At 41.0% G+C, this 18,849-nt stretch overlaps 1 protein-coding gene across 6 annotated transcripts in view; it reads left to right on the top strand.

Moving 5' to 3' along the window:
- Positions 1-18,849, top strand: part of CRMP1 (collapsin response mediator protein 1) — a 64,419-nt gene that overhangs the window by 21,764 nt on the left and 23,806 nt on the right. For all 6 annotated transcript variants that reach the window (XM_045018514.1, XM_045018518.1, XM_045018515.1 and 3 more), the window contains exons 2-7: positions 2,859-2,947; positions 7,232-7,416; positions 9,974-10,138; positions 13,147-13,208; positions 14,988-15,068; positions 18,177-18,245. In XM_045018514.1, the coding sequence (XP_044874449.1) occupies positions 2,859-2,947; positions 7,232-7,416; positions 9,974-10,138; positions 13,147-13,208; positions 14,988-15,068; positions 18,177-18,245 (651 nt within the window). The remainder of the gene's footprint in view (positions 1-2,858; positions 2,948-7,231; positions 7,417-9,973; positions 10,139-13,146; positions 13,209-14,987; positions 15,069-18,176; positions 18,246-18,849) is intronic.

The following is an 18,849-nucleotide window of genomic DNA, read 5'->3' as shown; positions in this document are numbered from 1 at the left end:
GGAATCTGAAAGTGAAAGGCAATTTGTGTGAAAGTGATCATGAAATGATAGATTTCATGACCTTAAGGAAAGAAAATGGAAAGTGGCAGAATTAAGACAATTGGACTTCAAAAAAGCAGATTTTAGCAAACTCTGAGAGCAGGTAGGTAAGGTCCCATTAGAAGAAAATCTAAAGGAAAAAGGATTTCAGGAGAGCTGGCAGTTTCTCGAGGAGACCATATTAAAGGCACCACTGCAAACTATCCCAATGTGAAGGAAAGATAGGAAGAATAGTAAAGGGCCCAAATGGCTCCACCAGGAACTTTTTAATGACCTGAAAATCAAAGAGGAATCCTACAAAATGTGGAAACATGGAAAAATTGCTGAAGACGAATACAAAAGAATAGCACACACATATGGGGACAAAATCAGACGACTAAGGCACAAAATGAGTTATACTTAGCAAAAGACATAAAAGACAATAAGAAGAGGTTCCTTAAATACATTAGGACCAAGAGGAAGAGGATGGAAAGTGTAGGTCTTCTACTTAGCAGGAAGGAGAGCTAATAACTGCTGCATCAAGAAGCTTGATGTGTTTACTGCCCATTTAACCTAAAAAGGTTAATGGTGACCAGATACTCAACACAAATAGGGAAAGAACAGGTTAAAGAATATTTAGATAGTGGGATGTATTCATGTCAGCAGGGCCTGATGAAATTCATCCTAAGGTATTTAAGGAACTAGCTGAAGCAATCTTGGAATCATTAGCAATTATCTTTTAGAATTCATGGAGGACAGGTGAGGTGCGAGGACTGAAGAAGGGAAAACCTAGTACCTATCTTTAAAAAAGGGGAACAAGAAGGACCCTGGGGAATTATAGACCAGTCAGCCTAACTTCAATACTTGGAAAGATACTGGATCAAATTATTAAACAATCAGTTTCTAAGTAGGTACCTAGAGGATAATAGAATTGTAAGGAATAGCCAGCATGGATTTGTCAAGAACAGATCATGCCAAAGCAACCTAGTTTCTTTCTTTGACAGGGTTACTGGTCTGGTGGATGGGGGAAAGCAGTAGATGTGATACAGCTTAATTTTAGAAAGGCTTTTGACACACTCCCACAATACATTATCATAAGAAAACTAGGGAAATGTGGTCTAGATTAAATTACTATAAAGTGGATGAATGCCTAGTTGAAAGACTCTACTCAAAGAGTAGTTATCAATGATTCTCTGTAAAAATGGGAGGGCATATCTAATGAGGTTCTACTAGGGTCAGTCCTGAGTCCATTAGAATTCAATATTTTCATTAATAGCTTGGGTAATGGAGTGGAGAGTATGCTTATAAAACTTGCAGATGACCCCAAACTGGGAAGGGTTGCAAGCATTCTGGAAGACAGGATTAGAATTCAAAACAACCTTGACAAATTGGTCTGAATTCAACAAGATGAATTTCAACAAAAAAAAGGTGCAAAGTACTTCACTCAGGAAGGAAAAATCAAATACACAACTACAAAATGGGGAAGAACTGGCTAGAGTGTGGCTTGCGGAGCCCTCCACGCCCCCCCCTTCTCCACCTACTAGACTGGGAGGGTGGGAGGTGAAGCTTGGGACCTCTGCCTTGCAAGGCGATGGTGGGATAGGGGCTTCTGCCCAGTGGGAAGGGGCATCTCGGGTCTTCAGGCTGCGGGGTGCACCTGCTGGGGCTCGGCACCAATGTTCCACCCATGTGTGCAATACATTTTGTTATGTACATCAAGGTAATGTATAGATGTGCGCCACCAGTAGAAACAAAAAACCTAGATATAATATATAAATATTTTAAAAGTTACCAATTGGGATAATTACTCCAGCCAGGACAAGTTAGGCATTTTAGAACTCACTACTCAAAGAATTAAATTTAAGTGTAAGAGAGAAATAAAAATTATGAAATGCATAGACCAGTCAAAAAACTAAAATAACACACTTTGAAAGAATAAAATTACAGGGAATATATGGGCGTTGCAGGAAGTTCCAAGAAGTAACAACAATAATAACAGTGTTGGGAGGTGTGTGACACGGACCCTATGTGTAGGTGAGCGTGACACACAGACACTCTGTGTGTGACGTGTGTGTGTGTGTGACACACACAGACTTTGTGTGTTGGCTGCTGGGGAAGTTTGTGAGAAACGCTTGTCCACTGAGTCTGTAAGGCACTCACTGAAAGCTCTCCTCCTCCTCCTGAACCGTGTCCCCGCACCCCTGCTCTGCAGAGATTGGTATGTGTGTGTGTGAGAGAGACAGATTGTGTGTGCTGGCTGCTGGGGAAGTCTCTGAGAGACCATGCACTGTCTCTTTAAGGACTCACCCGAAGGCTTGTTCAGACCTCAGAGCTACTGCAAGTCCCGATGAGCCCTGTCCCCTCTACCTTGCTCTTTGGAGATGGGGGTACAGGGGTTGGGGGAGGGGACCCCTTGATATCAGCACCCTCCTCCACTCCCCCCGCTCTGCACAGCCGGCAGGAGGGTCCCAGGAGCAGCTGCAGGAGCAATGTGGCTGCAAAGCAACGGGGGTGTGGGCGGAAACCTGAACACATGCTGCTGGATGTGCGCGGCTCTGCTAATCACCTGAGCAGCTGCCCAAGCGCGCAGCTTACAGGGAACACAGCTTGGGACTTCAGCAGGAGCGGGGCTGAAGCAGGTGTGCCCTGGCTCTCGAACTTCTGAAGATTGTCCTATGCGACTTGGAGGGCCAGTACGTTTGGCCACCCCTGGTACGAACTAGCATTCCTGGCCCTTCTGCTGTTAATGGGTCCATGGTATAAAGGTTAGGTTTGTGCTACATGACTTGATTCTGTTTTTTGTTTACTTCATAAATGTTTTTTCTTTTTTTCCCCCTCAGAGTGATCGACTGCTCATTAAAGGTGGAAGAATTATCAATGATGACTACTCCTTCTATGCAGACATATACCTGGAAGATGGACTTATAAAGTTGGTTTTTAAAATACTGAACATTTTTGCATGCATATTAATCATGACAGTGAGCTTGACTCCTACAGCCTGCACATCTCTTTGGATGCCTGTTAATGTTGAATGTTGTAGAGGAATATTTTATTTATTATAAAAATCTGCTTTTCATCTTTGCTCGTGTCAGACAGGTAGAAGATTCTGTCAGTCAGTGTGACTGGAGTTCTTTGCACCTGCAATGGGTCCATTCTCAGTTATTTCTGACAGGACTTCGTCTAGGCCAAAGCCTGTGCAGTGCTGGTAGTAGCACAAGCCCAGCCAAGCTGTCGGGTGCATCTAGTGCAAGAGGTCCCAGGAGAAGATGAATGGTTACTGGCTCCATGTGCTGTGGGGTGCTTGTTACAGCTATTTTCACTTGCTGATATTGGTGCCATTTTGTGCTGTATGTGGATACTGAGCCCCTACATGGGCACTTTTTCTCACTCGGAACCCCTACTGTGTGTCCCATGTACATATTCTGCTGCTCTTGTGTACACCAACATTGTGTACACTGCTGCTTGTGCACTGAATATACCGTATATACTCGATCATAAGCCGGTTCGTTTATAAGCCGACCCCCCCCCAAGATGGATAAGTAAAAATGGAATTTTTTTATAACCCGTTCATAATCCGACCCTATAATTCAGGGGTCAGCAAACTTTGGCTCCCGGGCCACCAGGATAAGCGGCTGGTGGGCCAAGATGGTTTGTTTACCTTGAGCGTCCACAGGCACGGAGGTAAACCTAAGTAAACAAAGTGTCCCGGCGCTAATGGGAGACACCAACAAGAGGGGTATGTGCTAAGCCCTGCCCCTCTCAGGGAGATAAGTGCCTAAGTTTGGGCTGCAGGGAAGTGCCTAGCTCTGCTAGTGATCCACAAACTAGGGGAAGATAAGAACTTGGCCACCTAAGATGCATGTGGGACATTCAACAAAACAGCTGGGGGGAGGGGAGGAGGAAAAGGATGTCCCTTATAGTCTTTAGCTCAGTGGTAGGGTACTCACCCAGGATGTGGGAAACCCTTGGTTCATGTCCCTGCTCCTCCGTAGGAGAGAAAGCATTTGAACAGGGCTCTGCCACCTTTCAGGTAAGTGCCCCAACTATGAGGCTATGGAGTATTCGGATGTGGGGCTCCCTCAATCTCTCCTGCTGAAGTTGTTCCATTTTAATTAAACAATGGCATTCTTAAATATGACGTGGGCCACAGAACCACTTAGAATGATTCTATCATCATGTGCCTAGGGCACTCAGCTAAGAGGTGGCAGATTCCTGTTCATATCCCTTCTCCCCCTCAAGGGGTGGGGGCTTGGATCAGGGGTTTCCCACATCCTGAGTGAGTACCCTAACCACTGGGTTAACGATTACAAGGGAGGCCTTGCTCCTGCAGCTGTTCTGTGTTGACTTGTCTGAGGGGCCTAATCCAGTAGGCATGCTCGGAAGCTGCTTACAGGATTGCACCCCTGTGCATGACTTGGGCAGCCAAACACTAGTCTCCCCCAGTCTGTGAATCCTGTGGGGTTTAGGCAGGAGATAAGCCTCTGGGTGCTTATCATGAGTGCACGTGCTCAGGCCTAGAGAGAGACTGCCTAGAGTGAGGCTCTATACCCAGAGGAAAAAAACATGGGCACCTACAGGGTTAGGCAGCAGCCAGGTGGGTGTTTTGTGGATCACAGTGGTGCCTAAAAACAGGACTTGGGCTCCTAAAAATGGGACTTAGGTGCCTAAGTACCTGCGTGGATCCCACCCTTTGTTCTTTGTTTACAAATCTGAGTAACCACACGAGCTCAATGGGGATTTCTCATGTGCATAAATTTAAGCATGTAAGTGGATTCAGGATTGGGGCCTCTACATTATGCCCTAGTCAACTTGCTTTGTTCACAGGAAATTGTAGATCATGACACCTGTTTGAGAGGGGGAATCTTGTAAGTTGCTAATGATTACTGGTGCATCAAATGGTGTCTGGGGGCATTTGCATGGTAGCTAGAATACAACTATCAGCATCATTCACTTTCTCTCTCACTTGTAAGCAGCAACTAAATGACCCCACTTTCCCATTAGCATACAAATTTTATTCCAAAATGAACTGTCCAAGAAGCCTGCCACACCACCTCTTGCTCAGCATTCTAGAGGAACAGAATAAAAACCACTGAGCAATGCCAGTGAGGATCAGCCTTCTTCCAGCAGGCTTAACCTGGGTGGCAACACTAGAAGTGAGAAACCACCTGGCTATCCGCCCAAGTCAAGTGTAGTGAAATCCTTTCACTTCAACATACAGTAATGGAGTGCAGCAATGTTGAGGAAGCTGGTGCTCTGCAATGGGGAGAATGGCTCAGGCCCTGGTTCAGCAAAGCACTTCTACACATGCATAACACTCTTGGACTTCAGCGGGACTTAAGCATGTGTTTTAAATGCTTAACTTTAAGCACATCCCAAAACTCATCGGTTTTCAGCAAAGCCTGTGCTTAAGTGCTTTGTTGAACCAGGGTCTGAAAAGATGATATTTTTATGGGGGAAATAAAACCAGCTTACTTTTATTTTTTTAGTTTTCTTGTTTTTCAGTGTTCACAGGTAGTCTTTGGAATGTTATTTTTGTTTCAAAGTAGAATTTAAAGGAGATGGATCTTAGTTCTTTTTTCCATTCTCACGTCTCTTTGCCATACAAACACTGCACAGAGAAAGCAATGGAGCTCTGATTGTAACGTTAGGGACGAATGATCATCTGGTGTAAATTGACTTAGTTCCACTGCAAACAATGGAGAAATGCTGATTTAAACAAGCTGATTATCTTCCCTCTATTTTCATTTGTTGAGTACCTTGTGATATTTCTTTGCAATTCAAATTTGAAGAATCCCGAAGCATCTTAAGTCCCTTTTGTGTAACCTGTTGTGCTGGTCTGCTTGCATTCATGCATCTGTACTAATTCCCTACCTATTTTTCACTCTGTAATTAGCTACATTAATATTTATCATAGTTGTGAACATGTTACAGCGTACCTCCCAGTGTAATGCAACATTTGGGTGACTATTGGGCATTTACACACACAGCTATATGGCCTCAAGCTGAGCTAGCATCAGATCTCACTAGCTAAGCTTGGTTAGTGCTTGGAATGGAGACTTTGAGCAAAATTCCAGATATTGAAGGAGGCAGTGTGGTTAATTCAGAAACTGGTGCTCTTCCCTTAGACTAGAACTGAGACCTGTGCCCCACGGTGGTATGGGACACAGTGCTGTTGGATGTGGAGTCCTTTGGATGAGATGTAAAAATGAGCTGTTGATCTCCTGTGGTTCTTTTTGAACTCTGGTTGTTTGGCCAAATTCCAGTTTGAGTAATTACTAGTAGTTTCCCCTGGGTATAATTAATAGTTATACTCATTTCCCATCCTAAATTGTTGCTACAGGCTGTTAAACAGTTGCCAAGTTTCACTTCATGGGTAGCTATTGTGTTTTAATGTTGCGCAAAATAAACTCAGGATCTATATGTGTCTGGGATGAGTACATATATACATGCACGTAAATATTATCTTATCCCACAGAAAATCTATATTGAAAGGGAATTAGGGTTAAGAGTATGTATCAGTAATTTAGGGGAAACTACATTACAGGGGTGTGGTAATTATCCTAAAACAAAGTAGTATAAGCCCAGGAAGTTCACAGTTAATGTTAACCAAAAAACAAATCCAAGCAAGCTGAGGTGTGGAAATGCAGGTTTATGGTTCCCATAGAACCTTAACTTTGCCCTGTCGTGTCCCCAGGAGGGGTTAATTTTTGAAATCTAACACGTTTTTAAAAATCAATTTTAATCTAAGTGGAGTCCACAAACACTAAAATGCCTTCCTCATGATTGTATTGATTTTGCATGGTGTCACTGCAAGACAGGGTTGAGATTTCTACTGAAGAAGAAGCTTTCAGTTAAGAAGAATTACAAGGGGAATTACAAGACCTTTAATTCATATATATTGAAATATAGCCTATGCACAAGATTGAGTTTTAACTGTAGGAGAAGTTTGAAGAAACTGTGACTAGAGTTTGTTTTGGTGCCCTAACTGTGCATTTTCATACCTTAAAATGAATTGAATTTCTTTTAAGTTCAGTCTTAGTTTTTGAATGTCTTGGGTTTATAGTGTTTGGTTTTGAAATAATTGCAACTTCCCTGTAATAGATGGTAATAAAAATATTAATAATACAAAATTACTGATATGCGTTCTCAACCTTGATTCTGTCTTAATTTAGTTTTTGTCTGCGAATTTCCTTGTGCTTTTCCTGCTGTTTAGACAAATAGGAGAGAATTTGATTGTTCCTGGAGGAGTAAAGACCATTGAGGCTAATGGACGTATGGTTATCCCCGGCGGAATCGATGTCAATACTTACCTACAAAAGCCCTACCAAGGAATGACCGCTGTTGATGACTTCTATCAAGGCACAAAAGCAGCTCTAGCAGGCGGTACCACCATGATCAGTAAGTACTAAAACACTCTCACCTCTCAAATCTAACTGTCTTGGGGCTGAGCGCAACCTGCTGTTTTCAGTTCACATGATGTTCACTGGGTTTATCTGTGTCTATATTCTACACAGCTGTTTTCAGAAGTCATTTAAGATCAGATCAATGTCTGGGTCTTGTGAGGTGGAATCTCCACTGATTACAGTAGACAACTTTACCGGGATCAACAGAAAATGAGGTTACCCTTAGAAAAAGCAGCTGTAGCTAGGGTAGTGTTGTTGGGATTCCCTCTGAAACTTTTTCTATCCAGAGCACCATGTCTGCTTCTGGGAGAACATTTCATCCAGTTCTCTGAGAACCAAAACACTCAGTTCGACTCCAGATTTTGTCACTTACTTTCCTTTATCTGGCAAACAGCAAAGCTATGTTGAGTTGATCAGACTCAAGTGTAGGAGGTGAGTATAGAGCGTACCACACATCCAAAGTTACAGAGAAAACCTCTTCCTTTATATACATTTGCAGATTCCATTGCATTTGCTATACATTACATCACACATTTTTGGGTTGTCTTGGTTACTTTGCAGGAACCAATCCAGCATGCTCTCTCCATGTGCTGCTCATGTGGGAACTTGTTCTTTAATTTGAGATTTATCTCGTCAGTTGTCCCTAACGTTAGGGTGTAGCTGCTTATGTTAGCTAGCACAGACATCCTGACTCCAGCATACTGATTTTCAAGCCCCTATATACAACTTAACTATCCATTCGCCTTGCCTTATTTCTTAGTGGGCATGACTGGGAAGTTATTTATGTCAAGCCAGCTCTACATGTGTATCCTGGATTTCTCTCCCATAACAAGCATGAGATTTACTATACTTGCTATCACTGATTTTTTTTGTATCAGTTTATACAGTGCAGTAACAACGCAAAGCAACAATTCTAATAAACTGTTGTGCTTACAGTGTAATATCAGATACTGGTAAACATTTGGAAAATAATAAAATAGTGGTATAAGAAATCAGATATGAGACCAGGGAGGTGTGAAGCCTGCTTACAGCTACAGCCTGGAAGCAGGATGTTCTGGTAAGGGGTTCCTGGCTGTTAAACTCGTCCTTTGTGCATCAGATTGCTGAGCAAGCCTCATCTTTTCTGCCTAGCATTTGCTTGGCTCTGGACTAAGATTATGTGGGGCAGATCCTCAACTGCGGTAAATTGCCAAAGCTGTCTTGTGCTGCCTCACGGAGTTTTGCTCCCTTTGAGTTGGGAGTGGTTGGTGGGGGATGGCTAGTTTTGCTGGATGATACTTTGCTTTGCATGTATGTCATGCAGCAAAAGGCCATGGAAATAGGCACATAATACATTATTGTTTTTTAATAGTGGAAAGAGTTGCTTTTTAGTATATTTTTCTTCAGTTAAGTGCTCTCATATCTTTTAGCCTATTTAGAAAGTCTAAATAGGTTTTTATATCCATCCTCTCTGGATTGGAAAAGCAGATTCCCTTTTAAGCAGGTGGATAATATTGTACAGTATATTCCAGTAAAGATGGCAGAAGAGCATTCTCCTAACTGTCTCTCTGCTGGACTCCACTGTACATGTTTGTGTAGATGTTTTAAATGGCTGTTCTATTGTAATCAATGGAAAGTTCAAAGAACATGAGGTGGGACCTGCCAGCTATATTCAGTACATTTGCATCAATGAAGAGGTTAAAACAGATTTATTTCTGGATAATAGTTAAATAGCTGTACTTTTCCTTTTGGAAGTTATTTTATTTATTTAATGTAGCTGCTAGGACTGTTTAATTTAAGGATTACTCTACTTTATTAATAGCGTGAAGTTTCTTAATGTGCTTTTCCTTTTTTCAAAATTGAAAAATGCCCAGTAGAAGGCTCCATTCTATACATGCAGAAACACACCATAAGGTTTGCATGTGTTAAGATACAGTACACCTTGCTGTGTTTTCATTATTCAAGTAGAACCTAACCCTACAAACGTGAGTAATTCTACATGCATCATTAGTCCCAGTCATTATCAAGCTGATTCTGAAAGCCAGCGTGACTGAGTGGTTAAGACTTGAATTTTGGAGCCCTGGGTTCTGTTCCCAATGCTGCCTGAAAAGCTCTTCATTAATGTATTGGTAAAGCGGAATAGGCTAATTCATGACAACCTTCTAGAAAAGGGTATAAGGCCTTGGTCAATAATGAGAGTTATGAAGTGCATAGGAATGTAAATGGCAGTCAGTAGAGACCAGAATTCATGATCTCCTGCATACCAGCTCCGTGCACCTTCACTAAGCTACAGGGTATTTGGATCTCTCTCTCTCTCTCTCTCATATATATATGTCTGGGGAACATTTCCTGACTTGATGGTATAGCAATACAGGTTGCTAGATTCAGCTTCAATGCAGAATGTTCTGCAAAAGCTGGAATACTTGAGAGGTCTGTAGCTGTCCCACATCCTGCAATTTACGCTGTGCCAATAAAAATCCTGCTTTGTTGCAGGTTCACTGTAGATAATTACTGAAACTGCAGAATAGGAAATATGTGCAATTTGTGTAACAGGTGCTTCATCTATATTTCAGTTGATCACGTGCTCCCTGAAGCTGGGGCGAGTTTATTGACCGCATTTGAAAAGTGGCATGAGGCAGCTGACACCAAATCCTGTTGTGATTACTCTCTCCATGTGGATATCAATAGCTGGTATGATGGGATCCGAGAAGAGCTGGATATCCTGGTGCAAGATAAAGGTTAGTTAATGAAAATAAAATGTTTTCATTTTCTCTAAGCAATGTGCAAATGCTCAATTCTGAAGTACTCCAGATAGTGCTGTTATTTCCTACAAAAGAGGCATATAGGTATTAGATACTCTGGCCATGAACCTTTGCATTCATTTACCCCTGTGTAAAGTGGGCCTGAAACTCCATGCGCAGCTATTAATCAGGAGTAACTCCATTAGAGGCAGTAGAGATGTGCCAGTACAGATGAGGAGAATTCAGATCAGCAAGGGGAAATGGTTATCTGATAAAAATGGTAGCACTTGACAGATGGAAATAACTCTCTGCAAAGTGCAAGGCAGGCCTTATATTAAGATAACAAAATTAGGAGACCAACCTTGAGTGCTTGGACAGTCGTCATAGGCTATACATCTTTGAACAACAGGGCCACATGGCACTTCACCTGTTTTGACATGAGATTTGGAAATATATGGCTAATTTTCAAAATTAAGGCCAAGATTTTCAAAATGTGGAGCCTAAAGTTAGGATTCTAAATCCACATTTAGGCATCTGCAGTAGTGACCTGATTTTCAGAACTGCTGACCACTCAGCAGCTCCCACTGGAAGACAGTGGAGGCCCAATACTTATGAAAATCAGGTTACTTATTTCATAGCATAACTTTAGACGCTTTAAAAAAAATCTTGGTCTAGGTGCCTAAGTTGTGCCCACAAAACACACATTTACATAGTTCATTACCCATTTGTTCATGTGCACTCAGAGTTTCTGGGTACCAAGTAGGTATTTATTGCTAAAAGTATAATCTGGACTACATATGCTGACTCTTGTGTATCAGAAAGCCAAATACATACATGCAGTGTCCTTTTGTAGAGGGTTATGATGGACCAAATCTGAGAAACTCTATTTAAATAGAACTGTACTGTATAACCATACAAACAAAGCAGAGCTTGTTTTCTGTGTAGACAGTTTTTCAATCAGAAACCACATAGATGGAGTAATATAGGAGCTTTAAAAGTACACCTGCTGTGTAACCGATTTTAGGCCACAAAATATTCTGTCAACCTTTAAAGTCTTTAATCTTCAGGATTATGTACAATTTGGGCAAAATGTAGCTAATTTTACAATGCTTTTTATAATAGGGCTGATTTTACAGGCTGACAGCATTTGCCATTGTTGACAGTGCCAAATCAGTCCCCTGCTCCTGCTATCGTCTTTGATCATGTGGATTTAAATCTAGTTTCAGCTGGATTTACTATCAAGCAAGTGTACTGCAGCTTGTATCAAAGGTTAGCTGTTGTTTTCAGGAGCTGGCTCACAGATGGCTCTAGTATGTACTTCAGGGCTTACATTAAGAGCCGTGTGCAGACAACTGGGTTAATACTTTGCTCCCAGTATAGAAATTTGAGTTTTCAATACAAATATGACCGGGCATTTACTTTACGAAAGAATCTGTTCATTGGTCCAGAAAGCAGAATGTATTATGGGGTCCTAAGTGGATTGCTTGAGAAGTGTAGCATTTGGAGGTCACCTTCGTTCTCACTGATGCTGTAGAGTAATTCACTCTTGGTCAGTGTGAATTACTCAGCTGTGATAGGAGACATGGAGGTAAAGCACAAATAAAATAGTATACTTTTTTCAACATGGCAGGAGCTTTAAAAATTAATATAGAATATCTCCTGAAAACTGGAAACAGCTAAGCCAGATTCTCAGATGGTATAAATTGTCTTGATGTGAATCTTCATTGCTCCATTGACATCAACTGAGGATCTAGATCCTATTATGTATTTTACATTGACTGACAAAATGATCAATGTAAATCTATGCTTAGTTATCACATTTCAACTTGGAGTTTGTCTAATATGCTCTCAGGAGGAATCGCCAGGGAGCTTTCAGAGCTGCTGATGAGATTGGCCCATCATAGTTGGACAGTTAATCAGTTCTAAATCAATAGAGTGCTCATTCAAAGAGATTTTGGCTTTAGAGAGGTTGAAAATTTTGCAGGAGCAACTGTTCATAAAGGTGCAAACAACTTCCTCTGACTTGCAACCATTTCAGCAGCCAATTTACATAACCCATGAATCTATTTGGCTGTCACATATGATGTAAAGAAATCACATAGGAAAGTACTATACTGGCCAAGTGGATCCACAGATTGCTTTACCCATTTCTTTGACAATCTTCAGGATTTCATAAGCATGACATAAATGTCACTTTCATAACATGTGATGGGACCTTGCTGGGTCTCATGAGAGAAGGCATCAGGCACATTTGAAAAAGTATTTGTTTAAATAGTTAGGTTTATAAGTAATGGGCCAGATCCTCAGCTGGTGTAAATCCATGTAGTTCCATTGACTAGGTCAATGTACACCAGCTGAGGGAGGATCTCTGACCTGTATGGCCACATAGCCAGATGGGTGCCACATTACCAATCTGCACCTTGGTCTCTGAGCACCGATATACGGGCAATCTACTAACTGAAAAGTGCAGCTTAAGTCATATCTGTTTTCAGCTGCGAAAACAGTATTGTATTGATTTCAGGGGGAACATTGACTTAAACGGGGGTCAAAACACAGACTGATGCCAATGGGTCAGGGTATGGCCCTAAGACAGAAAAAGGAAAGTAGCAACAGAGAATTTGCATTACTTGGTTAGGAGTATATCTTTCAGCCTGTCTGTCCAGAGAATGCTCACATAGGATTATAATTAATCTTTGGTTGGGTTCCCTTGGATAAGAAATGACTATTGGTTCCGCCTTGGCAGGCTTAATGTATCTCTTTGGTCACACATGTATATCTCATATATCTCTCAATTGCAATGGTGGTTGGCTTGCTCCAGATCTAGTCTGGAATGGGAGGTGGGCAGTAACTGTACATTGGGGCCCAGCAAAAGGGGTCATCACTTAATCAAGGTGAATATCCTGTGTCAATTTTCCTGAATAAGCTTTTCCTCCAAAACAGACATTCAAAAATACTTTAAGAATCTACTTAACATTGCAACTCTCTTGTGCTTTGTCTTTGAATAGGTGTTAATTCTTTTCAAGTCTACATGGCCTATAAAGATCTCTACCAAATGTCCGACAGTCAGGTATTCTTCAGCATGCTTATCATTGTTGTGATACGTAAACTCCTTTCAGTTGATTAGTTAAGAAGTTTAGAGCTACCTGAGACAGTCATGCTGCTTTTGAACTGAACTTGAGAAAATGCATTCATATGAAATTTGTCTCTCTGGAGGCCAAAGCCTGAGAGATGCTGAGCATCTGTATTTTCCATGGAGGCTCTTGAGAGCACATGGCACTCAGCACCTTGCAAAGAGGTGACTCGTGTTTCACGGTATCAGGCTCAGTGGAAGTAGCAGACACCCCTCAAGATTTTGCCCTGGATTTATATCCTCACTTGTTGGCTTTGGAACATTCAGTCTGAGTCGGGGGCGGGGAAAAAGATGATACACTAGTGGCAATATTAAAAGTGACATAGCTTTTGAAATCCCACGTGTTTCTCACTCACTGCAAATTGCTAAAGCATGTTCTTTGGGAAAGCATGTTCTTGTATTCAGTTGTTGGAGTTGGAGATTACAATGAGCTTGTTTGTATAGCACTTGTTATAGATCCAACCTCTTCAGCTTTCTAATTCACAGACAGCAGATCATTGTAATTGGACAATGGCATCTGTTAGTAATAATAATGTTTGTTTATTCAGTTGAGCAAATGCTTCATTCCCACTTATTTCCAGAGCTCTTTCCTTTTCTCTTAAACAACTGTTGTTACACCTCCAATTCATGTGGTTTTCATTGAACTTTCTAATGTAACAGCATCCTCTTGAGAAGAGGTGCATGCCAAGTCCAACTTCTTGATGGAATTAATTACAGCAAAACATATTAAGAAAAGGTGGAGAAGGGGCCAAGGGATCCAGTATCCAAACTTGAATGGCTAAAGCAGAGTGCCCATTTCCACATTTGGATGCTCAGATCAGTGCTCATGTGCCGCAAGCCCATTGAGTAGTTGCTTGAGTAACTCAGTTGAAGACTGGATACCTTAAGTTTAGGTGCCCAAGTTTGAAAACTGGGCTCCCAATATTACTTAGTGAGACCAAATACAGAAAATGGAGGGTGGGGTTTTCAAAAATGCTTACAGGCATTAGGAATAGAAGTCCCATTGACTTTCAGTGGCAGTCCCTAAACTCCCCTAGGTGCTTTTGAAAAGCCCACGTGTAAGGAATAGAATCCATTGCTTGTCTTTTGTAGGGATTATTTTTGAATGTTGGAAAGCAACTAACATGGAAGCCCATGAGAGAAAACAATAGAATTCTTTAGCTGTAAATGAAAGACATTCATGAGATTGAAACTGTGCCCACACTTACAGAAACATGCATGAAGTGTATACTTAAGGGAACATATGGGTACTGTAGCTATACTAAAAGTGTCCATAGCTTAACTGCTATTCCAATTTAGTGGACCTATTCCTTGTTCATTCATGGAAGCTTTTTTATATCTATTTATTTAGTTAGCTGCCTATACTCAAACTACAGACCAGAGAACTCTCACGAGACACATGCCCTGTGTTGGAGGAGGTGCATAGCTGCCTCAGGGAGACACTTTGCCTATAGGTGGCACATAGTTTCTCAGGAGTGCAGCTGCTGCACCACTCCATAGGCAGGTGCTCTGTGACTGGCTGGTGTGGAGAGAGGGGACATGGAATAGCTAGCAGCCACAGAGGTCCTAGCAGGGACTGTATATGGGGCTGGTGGTGGCTGAACACTTGGACAAGGGCACATAAAAATATGATTTAAAATATGAGGAGAAGTGTTTGTGAAATAAGTAACATATTACTCTTATTCAGTAACATGCCCCTCTTTGTACCACTTCCAGCTTTATGAAGCTTTTACCTTTCTGAAAGGGCTTGGAGCTGTAATCATGGTCCATGCTGAAAATGGAGATTTGATAGCTCAGGTGAGTGAGTTGAAGTTCTTCTCCTGTTTCCCTTAGAGACAGAATATGTTTCATGTGACAGGGGAGAAGGGAAACTTGTCTGCTAGTACAACAGTCAGAGAAAGTGTTGGTGGGAAAACAGAGACTACCTAGTAAAGCTTCCTTGCGGAATCTAATTTGTTGTAATGATAAACCATTGGGTTATGGGAATACCAGTATAGAATTCCGTGTGTGTAATGATGCAGCGTGCAGGCTGCAAGGTGATACTCCTGACTGCTCCCTGGTGGGGCCTAGGGAATAAAAGGAGGGGCCTCAGTGGGAGGGACACGGGGAGGCAAGAATTAGGTCAGTGAATTGAGCAGTGGCAGCTGGGTGGACAAGCAACAGGAAGAATCCCGTGAAGGTACTGGGGAGCGGTTGAGGAGCTGGGAGGCCTTACCCCAGTATTGCTGCTGCTGAAGAAGTCAGTGTGTGCAAGGGGGGTAAAGCTATGGGCCCAAGCACATTTGATGGTGTTGCTCTCAGACTTGTTCATCCTTCTTTGCTGAAAAGACCCTTGTAAACATCTACAAAGGGAACAAAAAACCCAACCCTATAAAACTTTCTAAAAAGTGATTAAAAATAAATTAGTCCACGCTCTTGAAAGGGAGCTCTCTCTGAATCTGGAAATTAGTCAAGTTAAGAAAATTCAAATACTGTGTCCCTTTAAAATGTCCTCTGAGATACGAGAGTGTGCCCCTCCAGCTGTCCCAGTAGCACAGGATGCCACAGCAGTGATTTGTAGGACAGCAGATGGAGGGTGAAATCCTGGTCAGAGTGAAGTCAGTGGCTGATCTCCCATTGATTTCCAGGCGTTCATCCATAGACTCAAAATGAAGAGGTTGTGGTGACAGGATTATTATTTTCTTAAAAAAAAAAAAAAAAGTATATATGGTCATAACATGACACATTACAGTGATTTAAAAAATATGGCCCTAGCCCTGAAGAATTAACAATGTAAGGCCCTGATCCTACAATGGGATATGCATCAGAGGAGCCCTGTGTTTGTGTGGAGTCCCATTGACTTCAGTGAAGCTTCACATGGGCTCAGGGATTTGCCTGCATGGATCTAATTACAATAGATATTAGAAGTGATCAGGAAGTGGAATTTCTCTTCCATGGGAAATCCCAACATTTTCAGGGGAAATAATCATTCCAATTTGAGAAAAAAAAGGCTGAAATTTCCTGCTAAATGGAAAAAAAAATGTGATTCAAACCCCCAACAAATTTTTCTTTCAACTTTTTTATTATATTAAATTTATAATGGATATAAGTATAATAAACTCAATATTTTAGTACAATATAAAAGTCAAAACAATATGAATCAAAATTACAGTACTGAAACACTACATTTTGGAAAAAATGTATCAAAATCAACACATTTCCATGAAACATTTCAATTAAAATGAGTTCTGATGGAAAAGTGTTGCATAAAATTTTTTGATCATCTCTAATAGACAAACCATAGAATATGCAGATAGACAAAAGATTAGGGGTAGGGAAAGGAGGAAGGAAGTTTAAAAAAACATGAGTTATATTCTACAGCAAGATACTGGTGGTGGAAAGAAAGCTGCTTATGGTGGATGCTTGAATGACTAACCAGTATGTAAACCCAAATGTTTATCTCCTCAAACTCATGTCCTAGTTTATTAACACTATTGAATCCTCTTACAGTGGATAATTTTGTCATTCTGTCTGCTTCATTCTGCCATCTTCTGGATGTGACTAGCCTATTTTTAAATGATGCCATTCTTTGTCGTCCCGCTTCTTTCATAGTATGTATTTATTTTAATTGTCTGCAGCATCCTGCATGCATAGGTGACAAGCGCATTTTATTTAAAATTATTTTTAAATATATATGCAAAATATTTTGGTTTTCTAACCCAAATGTGTCTCATGGACACAGTCTGGTTAGTATAGTGGATTTAGCTATATAGTCATGATGGATTGTCCATTTGTCACCCAGTATAGTGAAGGCACAAATCTATGTGTGTAATCTAAACGATTCTTGTTGGAGTAGGTTGGTAGTACGTTAGCTTTTCACCCCCAGAGACCTGGGATCAAATATTCATTAGGTTACATATGAAAACATGTTAGGTAATTTCATCCCTGTCTCTAGAGGACATTTGTCTATATCACAGAATCATTACATCTGGCCAACTCTGATCATTAGAGACCTAAGGGTGAGGCAGGTCAGGATTTGTGGGGCATTAATAGCTCTGTGTGAGAAAGCTTTTGCTGTGTCTGCAGGTCCGATTAATCCATCACCTTTTTTTGATCAGAAAGTTTACTCCAAAAAACACCCTTTGCATGATCTTTATATGAAATCATAAGGATTGCCCACATGTCCCTTCATAGGAAGCTTTGGCACAACATTTTGCTGACAAACATCAGCTGACTGAGCAATGAATACTTGGAATATCCATTCTTAAGATAACACCAAAACATTAAGTAGTAATATAACACCAAGGGGTTGCATTTTTAGTGGGGTTAGAAGGCATCTAGTTATGCATCTTCATGATCAACTGTAAAAGAATTACAGAAAATTTAGATCACATAAGCAAGACCCCTGAAAGGGTCAGAGGAAGAATCAGCAGGGTAAATAGATATTGTCAAACAAGTTGAGAAAATAATGATACAACTGTGGAGGAGAGAGAGAAGAAAGATATTGTGTAAGCAAAGGAGGAATTACGGTACAAGGTTGTCCTTAATAAGTACAATATTTTCCTTAATAAGTACAATATTTCATGGCATTGAGTGTTCTTCTCTCATAAGACTCCTTTTTAGGGGAGGACAATAGCATTTTTCTCATGGGGCAGTCACGATAGACCAAATTCTGTACTGCCTTGCAGCCACAAATCTTCCACTGAAATGCATAGCGGGTTGCATGTGGTGTTTGTCAGTGAAGAATCTGGCCCAGTATATTTAGGGCTGGTCTTTCCATCCTTTCTTCACTTTTTCCAGGCACTATCAGTTGCACATACAAAAAATGGAGGCGGTATGAAAACGTGTCTCTCGGTACACTAAAGGAAGTTTAATATAAATGTATCTTGTTTTAGAGGTGGTCAGCATTTGTCTGTTACATTCTAGGAACAAAAACGTATCCTGGAGATGGGAATCACAGGACCTGAGGGACATGCCCTAAGCAGACCTGAGGAGGTAAGAGACTTAACTAAGTCTGTATTTCTTGGAAATGTCTTTTGGCTTCTACATACCATGGGAAGTAGGTTTCTTATAAATAAATAAAAGAGAAGATGATAGATGGATGGATGGTTGGAGGAGGGGACAGCAAACGATCTGCTTTTCACAGCCTGTTCTGATAATGCCATTCTCTGCAAAATTTTCTAAGTATGAGATATCACGCTAAAAATTTGTAACAAAGTCTGCAAAATATTCATAGGACATATTGTATATCAGCTGATCAAGATATTTCAGCCAAAAGCACTCCTAATAATTTTTTTCCCTATTATCTGTACATATTCACAAACATCTACATATTGTAATATTGTGAATTCATGAGAATGGAAGGATTCTGTGGGTCAGCTTGATTTATGCACTTTTGTCCTATAATAAAATCCGTTCATGCATGGATCAGCATAGGTCACTGAAACAGGATTTTTCAAAGGCCATGTCTACATTATGGATACTATAGCAGCATAATTATGGTTTTGTAGCTGTCGGCATACCTGTCTCTGTAGATGGAGCCTACACTGATGGCAGGGATTTTTCCATGGGTGTTGCAATATCACTTCCCCATAAGACA

The sequence above is a fragment of the Mauremys mutica genome, chromosome 5 (assembly GCF_020497125.1).
Source record: "Mauremys mutica isolate MM-2020 ecotype Southern chromosome 5, ASM2049712v1, whole genome shotgun sequence".
Lineage (NCBI taxonomy): Eukaryota > Metazoa > Chordata > Testudines > Geoemydidae > Mauremys > Mauremys mutica.
Note: the sequence above shows the minus strand (reverse complement) of the source record. Positions and strands in the feature narration are given on the sequence as shown.